Source organism: Sebastes umbrosus, chromosome 5 (genome assembly GCF_015220745.1).
Source record: "Sebastes umbrosus isolate fSebUmb1 chromosome 5, fSebUmb1.pri, whole genome shotgun sequence".
Classification (NCBI taxonomy): Eukaryota; Metazoa; Chordata; class Actinopteri; order Perciformes; family Sebastidae; genus Sebastes; species Sebastes umbrosus.
In genome coordinates this window covers 29887803-29899507 of record NC_051273.1, presented here as the reverse complement: position 1 = coordinate 29899507, position 11705 = coordinate 29887803, and the positions used below count along the sequence as shown (strand labels likewise).

General features: G+C 40.1%; 2 protein-coding genes across 2 annotated transcripts; one reads left to right on the top strand and one right to left on the bottom strand.

The window, feature by feature from the left end:
- Positions 1-467: 467 nt before the first annotated feature.
- Positions 468-7498, top strand: prpf38a (pre-mRNA processing factor 38A). Its single transcript, XM_037770793.1, has 10 exons — positions 468-684; positions 1779-1938; positions 2211-2332; positions 2781-2866; positions 2959-3069; positions 4573-4685; positions 4813-4839; positions 4937-5028; positions 6123-6171; positions 7027-7498. The coding sequence occupies exons 1-10, from the start codon at positions 555-557 to the stop codon at positions 7070-7072; spliced, it is 936 nt and encodes a 311-aa protein (XP_037626721.1). The 5' UTR covers positions 468-554; the 3' UTR covers positions 7073-7498.
- Positions 7303-11075, bottom strand: LOC119488843 (interferon-induced protein with tetratricopeptide repeats 1-like). The gene is made up of 2 exons (XM_037770792.1): positions 10911-11075; positions 7303-9240 (listed from the first exon to the last, which is right to left on the bottom strand). Exons 1-2 carry the CDS (start codon positions 10916-10918, stop codon positions 7956-7958), a joined length of 1293 nt encoding a protein of 430 aa, XP_037626720.1. The 5' UTR covers positions 10919-11075; the 3' UTR covers positions 7303-7955.
- Positions 11076-11705: the final 630 nt, after the last annotated feature.

Below are 11705 nucleotides of genomic sequence, written 5' to 3'. Positions count from 1 at the left end.
TTACTGTTTTCTCTCCCTGCACATATTTGTTATTTTAATAAACTCAACTCAAACCAACTTATAGGTGCATTACCGCAACCTATTGGACTACTGGAGTGTGGAACAGGAGATAGCAGGGAAAAAAGAAAGAAAAAAGAAAAAAAAAGAAAAGAAAAGGAAAATAAAATTAATTAATTAATAAATTAATTAATAAATTAATAAATTAATAAATTAATAAATTAATAAATTAATAAATTAATAAATTAATAAATTAATAAATTAATAGATATAAAATAAAATAACAATTAATTCTAAATAATAATAATAATAATAATAATGATAATAAATAAAATTAAACACTAATACTAATAATTAAATTCTCTATTATTCCTGTTGCCCTTAACCCGTTTCCTCCTTCTCTAGTCCAGCAGCGACACTTGCAGACCAAATCAGAGAATTACGCTTTTATTCTGGAAAGAAAAGGAACCGGAAGTGTTATGTAGAGTGTTTCCGGTGTCGTATCGCAGGCTGCTGCTGTGTGTTCGTGCTAGCAGAGTAAAACATTCCTCACTCAGATGGCGAACAGAACTGTTAAAGATGCGAACAGCATACACGGGACCAACCCGCAGTATCTGGTGGAGAAGATCATCCGGACGAGAATCTACGAGTCTAAATACTGGAAGGAGGAGTGCTTCGGTCTGACCGGTGAGTAGCACGTTAGCATAACGAGCTAACAGCGAGCTAACGGTAGCCTCCTGTCGGCTAACAGCCATGGAGGGATGTAAAGAAGGATGTAAACTAAGATCATCAACAGGCTCCCTGGCGGGTTTCACCCTCTCTAGTTAGAGGAGTTACATATATTTTAAATGCCCAGCAGATGTTCACCCTTTAGGAACATACAGGGATGTCCTACCACACCTGGCTGTGTATATATATACTGCTTTATTCATGTTTTACTTCAGTCAAACGTAGTGTAGATTGATGAGGGGAAAAATAATGTAAACGATTTTGTAATAAGGCTGCAACATAACAAAATGTGAAAAAAGTGAAGGGGTCTGAATGCTTTCTGAAGGCACTGTATGTCACTTTAGTGTAGTTTTGAGTTTGTTTACTCTCAATCTGTTAAAAATAGCACTAATGCCTGGTATGTTAAAGCTAAGTAGGTTTACCACAACAACACAAAGCTGGCTCTGTTTATTCTGTCTGAGCAAAAGCAGAAAAAAACCCAAAGATAGTGTGAGACAAATTAGGGCTGCGACTATTATTTTCCTTATCGTTTAAGCTGCTGATTATTTACTAATCATATAAAAGGAAATCATCCCATTTAAAAAGCTGTCACCAATATATTTTACTTACACTTACACACCAAAAACTCACAATAACCTGATATTTTCAGGTGGGATTTCATTTAATTCTCACTGTGCAATATCATTTCCCACTTGTGCAATTTTGTTAATAGTCTGTTTATTGTCAATACTTTATATACTGCTCCTATTTTTATACTTCCTTCTATTTAAATGGTTCATATTTTGTTACACTTTGTTTAGCTCTGTTTTACTGTGTTATCTGATGCATCTTGTTTCTTGCACTATCCCCTTTGCTGCTGTACACTGCACATTTCCCCACTGCGGGATTAATAAAGGAATATCTTATCTTTGATATTTTTACTTGATAAGAGACTCAAATGATGAAGTTGTATTTTAGTGAGCCTCCATTTTTGTGTCAACAGTTTGTTTTTGGCCTTTTGTATTTCACATTGACTTCTTAATAAAGAGTGTGCATGTTTATCTGATCCACAGCTGAGCTGGTTGTTGACAAAGCCATGGAGTTGAAGTTTGTCGGTGGAGTTTTTGGAGGAAACATCAAGCCCACTCCCTTCCTCTGCCTCACGCTGAAGATGCTGCAGATTCAACCTGAAAAAGACATCATCGTTGAGTTCATAAAAAACGAGGATTTCAAGTGAGTTTCAATCTATTGGGAGAATAAAGTGAACATTGGTGCTGTATCATCAAACAAACCCCAAAAGGTCCTGCACACTGACGGGCCTTTCAGAATAACAAAAAGATGAATTTATTACAAATCTAAAAGGTGATAAATTGTGAACAATGTGTATGACGGGTAACCCCTTTGTGTTATTCTAGAGACTATTTTTTTCTGCTTACTCATACTTGGCTTGTAGTGGCTCTTTTACAACCATCTTACTATGCTCTCTCTTTGTTTTTTATATTTAGATATGTTCGTTTACTCGGAGCGATGTACATGAGGTTGACTGGCACTGCAGTGGATTGCTACAAATACTTGGAGCCGCTGTACAACGATTACAGAAAAGTCAAGAGTCAGAACAGAAACGGAGGTGAGTTTTTGATTAATAAACTCTCAGTAGGCGTATTTTGGACAGTGCCGCGATGCACATCCTGGAATCAAAACAGTGGTTTCCTGTGTCTGAGAGTCCGATGAGAAGATGTGTTTTTCCAGGACGTGTTTGGAAATATCCACCTCCCGACAACTCCAAAGTTTTCTGATCTACATGTGTATATCTTATTTATTTGCACATGCATATCTAGAAAGCAGCGTGAAAGGTGCATGCCACCACCTACTGTGCCGGAAGTATAACATCAAGCCTTTAAATTCTGGATATTAAGATAAGATGAGCCTTTATTGATCCCCCCCATGTGTTTATGAAGCCTTTCTATTATGGATCTTAAGCCTGTTTCTTGTAAAGAGGTTGTATTCTGAGGATTTAGACTGAACTGTGATTATGTTGTGGGTGTATGATGAAATGTGTTTTTCTTTCATTTTAGAGTTTGAGTTGATGCACGTGGACGAGTTCATCGACGAGCTTCTTCATGCAGAGAGGATGTGTGACATCATTCTGCCCCGGCTTCAGGTACGTTTACGCCACGTCTCTTCACACACACGGCTCGATTCAAGTGCCTACACCTCTGATGTGATGTGTGTGTGTGTGTGTGTGTCTTACAGAAGAGACACGTCCTCGAGGAGGCTGAGATGTTAGACCCACGTATCAGCGCTCTGGAGGAAGATCTGGATGAGGTGGAGAGCAGTGAAGAAGAAGATGAGGAAGAAGAGAAGGTACTAACGTTTAATTAACCTCGCGGAACACCATGTGGAAACTGGTTTGCCGTGAAGTGAATGATAATGATTAGTAATGGCAGATGGTCATACATAAGTGTACTGGTGTCCTCTTATTCCGTTTAAGTTGGTTCCTTATATAATGCATCATATTGAACAATTAACAACCTGCTCAAGTGAACTGGAACATATAGAGAAACTGTATGTGGCTGTAAATTCAGTTAAAATTTGCGCTACATTTGGATGGAAACCTGTTTTCAGTTCTGTCATTTTTCATGTGAACAACTCCAGGAGAGACTGTCTGATAACGTCTGCTGTTATCTCTAGAAGTAAACAAATAGTGCACTGCCCGTTCGCAGCACATGCCCATCCGGAACGGGCCGATTGCTTGGCCCCCAGTCGTGCTGTTTGCAGCGTTGTCGAGAACGGCGTTACGGCTGCTTGCACCCGCCAAGTATGAAGTTAACGGTTGTTGAGATATGCGAAGGACAGTCAAACAGACATACACAGACAGACCGGGATTCCTTCATTTATAATTACATGATGCTGCTACAGCGCATTGCTCATTTTTATTGGTCAGATGGCACCAAATTTGCCATGGTCACTCAGACATCATATCTACACATGTCCACCAAATGTGGTCGCAATAGCACAAAGCAATCAGGAGATATGACATTTTTTTGTAATGTAAGCCCTGCCCACCGCATTTGAGCTAACATTGAGGGCCAGCTATAGCAAAACTGAACGGAACATCAGCAATCCAAAAAATGTAACTTTTTCTGGGTTGGTCCAGAGATGTTCTGTTCCAAATTTGGTGACGATCGCTTAAAATTTGTAGGAGGGGTGTCGAAAAAAGAGATTTGGACACAATTCATGGCGGAAAAGATGAAAATGGGAGTGGCTTTTATGGACCAATTTGTCTTGACCCATAAAATCCAGGAAAAAAAATAATTTAGTTTCGAGACTTAATGGTTCAAAAGCTACAGGCCAAAACGTGAAGTCAACCGTCTTGACAAATTGCACCACATTTGACACTGCACTCCCTTTGGTCCCCAGCAATACACCCTCCAAATGTGAGGTAGATCGGATGAACAGTTCTTGAGATATGCACAGGACATACCCACATACAGAGATTCCTCACTTTATAGTTAGATATCTCATCCCCCCCCCGCCCTCTCTATGACGACCGACTTTTCTCTCCACCTTCCAGTGTTGCCGCTCAGAACACTTTTTATTCCCGATGTGCTCGGACAACACGTTTACAAGTTCTAGTAGGACTAGTTCTGATCACGCATTGCCTGACCCTTAAATTCAGTGAAATTTGAAAGAGACAGAAAGTTCCAGACACTGTCGATCACTTGTACTTACTTTATTAACAAAGTTTCAGACTCTCATCGGGTAAAACATGAGTCAGTCCATAAGACTTTCTGGAGTGCAAGAACTTTGTAGTGATTGTTACACTGTGAACTTTAACTTATATTGTTTGTGTTTCTCCACCTGCAGCCGGAGAGACTCCAGACCCCCGAGCCCCACAGACGCCGCGACGGTTACCGTGACAACGACAGACCTCGTCGCTCTCCATCACCTCGTTACAGACGCAGTCGCTCACCCAGACGGTTTGTGTTTTTTTAATTATCCAAAATAGGACGTTTCCACAGCTACATGTGTGCTCTTTGTAAAGTGAGTATGAATTGTGAGTTCAGCTCTAAATCAAATCCTTTGTGGGTTTGTTTTTTTTTCCAGGAGGAGCAGATCTCCAAAAAGGCGAAGGTATGTTTTAATTTACCCGAAATCCTTTGTCACTTTTTAAATATAATACTTGTAGCTCACGCTCATTGATGTCTTTTGTCGTTTGTACTCACGTTAGCCCATCCCCCCGAAGAGACCGCCATCGTAGCAAGAGCCCCCGCCGCCACCGCAGCCGGTCCAGAGACAGGCGCCACCGCTCCAAATCTCCAGGTAACAAACAGGCCTCTCAGTCACTCAGATTAAGGCTGTACTACAGGCCTGTAGAGGCTGTACTACAGGCCTGTAGAGGCTGTACTACAGACCTGTAGAGGCTGTACTACAGGCCTGTAGAGGCTGTAAAATAATAGATGGGATGGATGTTAGCGTGTGTGCGTGCTGGGTCCGAGTGCATACGGGGAGTTCATTTAGATACAACCCTAAGAAACTTATTTTTCCTCCCCTTGGTCACATAATAAGTAGAAGTGATATATCTTTAAATTTCTATGCAGAGGATGTGCAACTACTGTATATCTTCCTGTCAACCCTAGTGATGCGAGTAGACTGACTGCCCTAAAGATGGATATTTTTCCAATATTGACATGCATCTCCGTGCAAAATCACATATGAAATTATCAAAATTTATTACACGACTCAATTCTGATTGGACAATCACGGCGTTATATGGTCTGTTATGTATTTATAGCAGACCGTTGCTATGTATAACAGACCATTGCTACGGATGGACGCAGTTCTGAACTCTGACTCTGGTGGACCATTGATTTCTGCAGTAAGTAGCCGTGTAAGAAGCGGGATAATGTACAGCTAGCAGGTCATTGTTGTGAAATAAACCCCTTCAGGATCATTTTAAAATGACCAGCTCGCTGCACCCTTACATAATAATTCAATTCAATGATCCACTGTCGTGCATTACACGACACAGATATAAAAAATCTAGCAGGTCCGCCTGCCCTTTGTTTTAAAATGATGTGATTTTATAGTTGCCAGTTTTTACATAAATTCTTTAATTGTATTTGCACTAAACTGCAGCCTTCTGTGAACACCACAGTGAATGAAAATATTCATCTGAGGAAGTTATTGTTTCGCTCTGCCTCATCTTATCGAAATACGAGTTTTAATAGGTGTCACAAACGCAACCAAACAGATTCCTTCAATTTTGGTTTTCTTTTTATTTGAATTCAACATTTACACAGATGTTCATGGTCTGATCAAGTCTGAAAAAAATCTTTTTAATGATTACGTAGAAGAGAAAACAACTTTATTTGATGATTTGATGATGATTGTTTGGTGTCATTATTTCCAACCAGGTCACCACAGAAGCCACAGACATCGCAGCCACTCAAAGTCCCCAGAGAGGTGAGTGATCCTACTCTTATTGTTACTAAAACATGCAAACATTTTGAATTTACTCAGTTATAAACTATAACCATTTGCATATGTGGGTCTGGGTATCGTTTGTTTTTCAATAATAGCGCAGATACAAGACCTGAGTATCAGTACCAATACTCTCCTTTTTTTTAATACCATGTAATAGATATGTTTTTCTACAAAATCCTTATTTTCATTTAACAAAAAAAAGCCAAAGTAACTGAATGCTGTCTAAACACAAGCAGCTGAACAATACCTTTACCTAAAAAAATACAGTTTTTAACTCATTTAAATCATCAACTATATGCTAAGAGAAGAATCTGACCAGACATTTAATGACACATTTCAGTACTTGGTGGTTCTTGATATGCGGTGCCATGAATACATTTTAGTCTGAACCAAAACAATCTCACCACAAAGTCTGTGCTGTAGTTTTCTGGAGCTTTTTATTGTATCTTCATCAGCAGATGGAGTTTGCCCACTTTTCATACAATTTTACATTTCATTTTTTTTGCTCAGCACTTTAAAGACATCTCATCCACCTTGGTTTAAAAGATGAAAGTAAACAAAAATAAACAAATTCTTCACCTTGGTAGTAGTTGACGAAACAATCTGTTCAAGTAGCTGTTCTGGAGCTTTCGATCGCATCACACAATCTTCTTCAGCAGATGAATAAAAGAGTTTTGAGGTTGGAGACGCCCAGCGCTATTTATGTGTTGTCACTACATGGTCTTTTATGTACCTGTATTCTTCTATTCTGATTTATTATTAGTGATGAAATGTGAACCATTTGTTTAATTATTTCCCATTCAGCATCATTTTGTTTTTTCTTTCACATCACAGGAGTTCAAAAAAGAGTCACAAGAAGAGTCGACGAGGAAACGAGTGATCTCCCTTTCACTTTTATATCTTACCCCCCTTTTTTTTTATTTTACCTCCAGACTGTCAGAGAACTTGCCTCTGAATCTTGTATCAAATTTGAGTTTTTTTTAATTTTAATTTTACAAGTAATCTCAATTTTAGATGTTAGACCACTGACCTGTCTGTAAGATATTACAATGTAAAGCCCTCAGGTTTCAGCAGTGTGTATGTACAGTATCTAATCACTCACTCTGCAACCTTTCAGCCTCATTCTGTGGTTCGAACCCTCTGAGAGAAAAACATCTAATATAGTACTCCCCGTTTTCAGATATTTCTGGCCATTATTGATAACTTTTGAATCTGTGTAAATGTAGAAGATGTGTTTTATGTATGTCAAGAATGAGTTTCACACTCTGACCTTACATTTGTCAGAAATAAAGACCCTGATTCATTAGACGTGTGTTTCTGGAAGTTTGTTTGTTTCCTGAGGAAGACGAGGAACAACAAATTCATGATTGATGCCCCTGGGATGTTATTTACAAGGAACTTTGTCAGGTAAAATAACATGCTAAAATATTACAACTGCGTTTTCAGTTTTCATGCTATAATGTATGGCAAAAATGCTAAATTTGCCTCGGGGAAAATAGTATGATTGAACATATATGGCTCCAATAAGGTATTCAATAATAAATATGTATTCCATTAACTATAGTGTAAAAACTAGCAGAAACCTGCCTTTAAATGATACTGCTCGAAATGTACTATATTTTTCTTTGCATCGGCCATGAAAAGACCAAAACTATGAGTTAATGGTATATTACATGTTCTGAGTAGGGTGCTGCTGCCTTCTGGAACACCTGACCATAAATTTTTTTTTTTTTCTGGATTTAGGACCAGTGCTGTTCACAACACTATGGCTCTTGCAGGTTTTCCAAAAACTCCTCTAATTTGCTTCTTCGCACTTGGTCCCTGCTGCTATCTTTAAACTTCCCCAGAACTCTAATGCTCTTCCTACGAAAGGCGGACTGATGCGGTATCGCTGCCGCCTTCATGTGATATTGTATTGCCCCTTTGCAATCCTGTCGATCGAAGTTTAAATATTTTGCGTAGGTGCAGTAAAGCACCTGCTTCTTTGCAGGTTCCAGATCCCTTTCTAGCAGTTCCTGGTATATCTGCTCAGCTTTAGCCTGGCCGTGATTGGATTTTGCGTATATATGTGCGAGGTCTATTTCCTTCATAAGTGAACAATGAGGGTAAAGCAAAATCACCTCCTCATGGAGACTGATCGCTCTGTCTATCATGCTTTGCTTTGGGCGACTGTCACTGAAATAAATAAACCATTTGTAGTAGAGTGCAGCACATCTCTTCAGATAACGCTCATCTGGATGGTTTTCCAGAGCCTCCTCTGCCAAATCAATGGCTTCGTCAATAGATACATAATTTCTGTACAGCCTTAGTAACCCTTTCATACCACTGTAGCTGCTGACAGGATTTCTCAAAACCCTTCTGGCTAACTCTCGTACTTCATCTTCAATTCTCTCTCCTTTCTTAGCACATTGCTCAAGGTAGTAAACAGCGAGGTACAAGTTCTCTGGATCCTGTTCCTTTGCCATTCTCACTTTCTCCAAGTTGTCAGCCCCCAGCTGTTTGTTGCTGTACATGACATGGCTGGTGTTCCACTCCACCATGTCCGGCTGCATCTTGATGGCTCTCTGGAAGTAATCTGCAACCAGCTTTCTGTCTGTGCTGAACTTCATCAGGGTCCAGGCTTTTTCAGCGTAGATCTCTGGATGGAGCTCGTCCTGGGATGGAGATGGGTATTTATTCATCAGGGCGTCGATCTTCGTCAGGTAAGCCTGACTCTCTGCTTGGTCTCCCAGGTGGTGGTTCAGCCAAGCCAGGTTCCCGTAGTTCACCACTAACCAGGGACCCTCAACTGCACTTCTCATCTGTCGGAAGGCCTCTGCAGCCTTGTTGAACAAACTCTGGGCATCTTCAGTCAACCCCAGCTTGTATTGAACGAACCCCCGCAGATTGTAAATGTGACCCAGCCAGCTGTTTCCCTCCTCTGTGCCGATGTCCTCCAGCTGGTCCCTGCGATGTAAGAGTACAGACCTGTTGGGGTCCAGATCCCAGGTGAAGTGGCACTGCAGGGCCTCCAGTATGGACACCAGTGTTGTTTGACTCTGAGCAGCACTGATGAAGAATACGAATAACTAATATTAAAACACATAACCAGTAGGTCAAAGTAATATGCTCTGACGTGTGCTATGTCTGGATGAACAGCTGTTCATCTCATGTGAGGAAGGAAGGAAGATAGAAATGGAGATAGAAGCATTGAATGTGCAGGAAAGAAATAAGGAAGGAAGAAAGGGAGGATGGAAAAATGGAGTCAGGAGCATTGAATAGAAAGCAACGAAATAAGGAAGGAAGGAATCGAGTAAGGGATATTGAATAGACAGGAAAGAAACATGGCAGGAAGGAAGGTGTGGTAAAAGTAAGGAAAAATAAATGGATCACTGAGGTTCAGATTAGACAGGCCATTCCTCCCAGTCACCCCTCTCCAGGTTTCTCCATCGTTGCCCACATGAGCGTTGAAGCCCTCAACCTTTCCAGGGCCCCACCCAGAGACTGGGCCCCAAGGTGGAAAATAAATCACTGAAAATAAAAGGGAAGGAATGGATGAGGAAAGAACAGAAGAAATTAATCACAACGGAATTAAAAGAATATTGCTGAAAAGAAAGAGGGGCGGACAGACTGGACTGGGGAAGAAATAACAAAAGTGGGCTTAAAGGGGAACATCACCTAAATTAATAATTACAATATGTTATTTCCATGGCTGAGGAAAGTTCAATCAATATTTGGGAACGTGAGCTACTCTCTCTTAAAGCCAGAAACCAGAGAAATAAGTCTCAAACTAGTGATGTCATAGGGTAAAAGGCTGCTCCATAGACATTGAATGGGAGACTGATTTTGTGGCTCCACATAATGTTTGTTTTCTTTTTTAAACCCAAATGAGCTTTATTCTTATTGTAGTGTTCTCAGTTGGTTGCTAAATACGATTAAGGCCAGAATTCTATAGTTGTCAACTACAGTAGAGGAGATAACTGTGGAGGAAGTGAAACCTATGATCAGAATAGTCACTCTTATGATAGTATGGGTATTGGAACGCACAGTGCGTTTCTTGGTAAGTTTCTGAGTAGCATTCAAGCGCTAGGATTGACCAGGCGTCCATGGTCAATGAGCTGAGGTCAACCTCCACCAACCGTCTCAGCCTCAACCAGCCACGCAGGGCGGGTCTTGCCAAGAAATGCAGTGGGATTTCTAAATACTCAGAGGAAATTAGGGGGAAATAATGTGAAGAAATGGATGAGAAAAAGAACACAGAGAGGAAGTAAGAAATGAGGAAAGATATGAAGAAAGATGACTGAAAGCAGAACCTTAACTGCCACTGAGGAAAGATTACAGCAAAAGATAAAGTAAAATAAAAATTAAGAACATAATTCATTCATTCAATTAAATCAAATGGCCCCTTTGCCCCCCTTGCTCGGACCACGCCCATCTTCAAACTCATTCATTTTGATCTCAACAACACATCTAAAAGGTTTCTGACTGCATCTTGCATGGTTGCGATGTTATCGCGGTCATGAAATCTGTGCATAGAAAAACACATAAAGACCTGGCTAAGTAAACTGCTTCTGTGGTAGTTCCCGCTACAGTACCCTAGGTGTTTCCAGGACCACATTTTGACATAATGACAAACACACAAGGTGAAAACAATATAGTGTCACTGTTGTAGCTGGTAATGATAGGCTCACTCATTATTTACTCCATCAATGATATAAAATGCAGAAGCAGCTACTCACCTCATCATCTAGCTGTTTCCTCAACTGAGTAGTTCTCTAAATATTAGGCTGGTTTTTGCTCTTGATGCTTCTTTGGGTTCTCTGGTATAAAGTCAGCAATGTCCAACTGTGATGTACAGCTTTGCTGTAAATGATGTGATGTTGTTGAGCACGCAGCTTTAAATGCTCTCACTGAAGTCGAAGCAGACTGTAGAGGAGGGGCAACTGCGTATTAAGTCTTATGTTCAGTCTTAATGGCCTTGATTTTCTTTTCCCAATAATGGAAACCCACAACCACATCTAAATAAACTAAAACATGAATCATCAGATTTTGTGATTATATTTTCTCTTAAGTTGATTTAAAGTTAGAAACAGTTTTTTCATCTTGAGGAATATGATGCCACACTGAGGGAAATATTCAAACCCAAGATGCCATATTCTTTATGGCTGCAACATCTAGTGAAATATTAAAGTGACATGTGCATTATTTTATACACATTTATATATTTAGTAGCCTATATGTGGACACTTTGAGCAGTGGTCGTCTGCAGAGTGTCGGTATGAAGAGTTTTGACAGCAGTTACCTGGACTCTGCTGTTACCTACTGGTGTAACCAGGTTACTGTTGGGTTACCACTTCACACTGACATGGAAACACTTTGACACAAAGGCTCGTATTTGATCATTTGTCACCGGTTCACATGTCACCTTGGAGTTATACAACTGTATGTGTGAGATGTTCATCCATGTTGACTTACAAGCTGAAAGTTGTAGTTTGATTAACGTCCATCAGCGCCCTGTGTAGTACAGTACTGCA

Coding starts and splice junctions, on each gene's coding strand:
- prpf38a (XM_037770793.1), top strand. CDS start 555: ATGGCGAACAGAACTGTTAAAGATGCGAACAGCATACACGGGACCAAC. Junction 3,070..4,572: donor AAGATGAGGAAGAAGAGAAG/GTACTAACGTTT, acceptor CTCCACCTGCAG/CCGGAGAGACTCCAGACCCC. Junction 4,686..4,812: donor CGCAGTCGCTCACCCAGACG/GTTTGTGTTTTT, acceptor TTTTTTTTCCAG/GAGGAGCAGATCTCCAAAAA.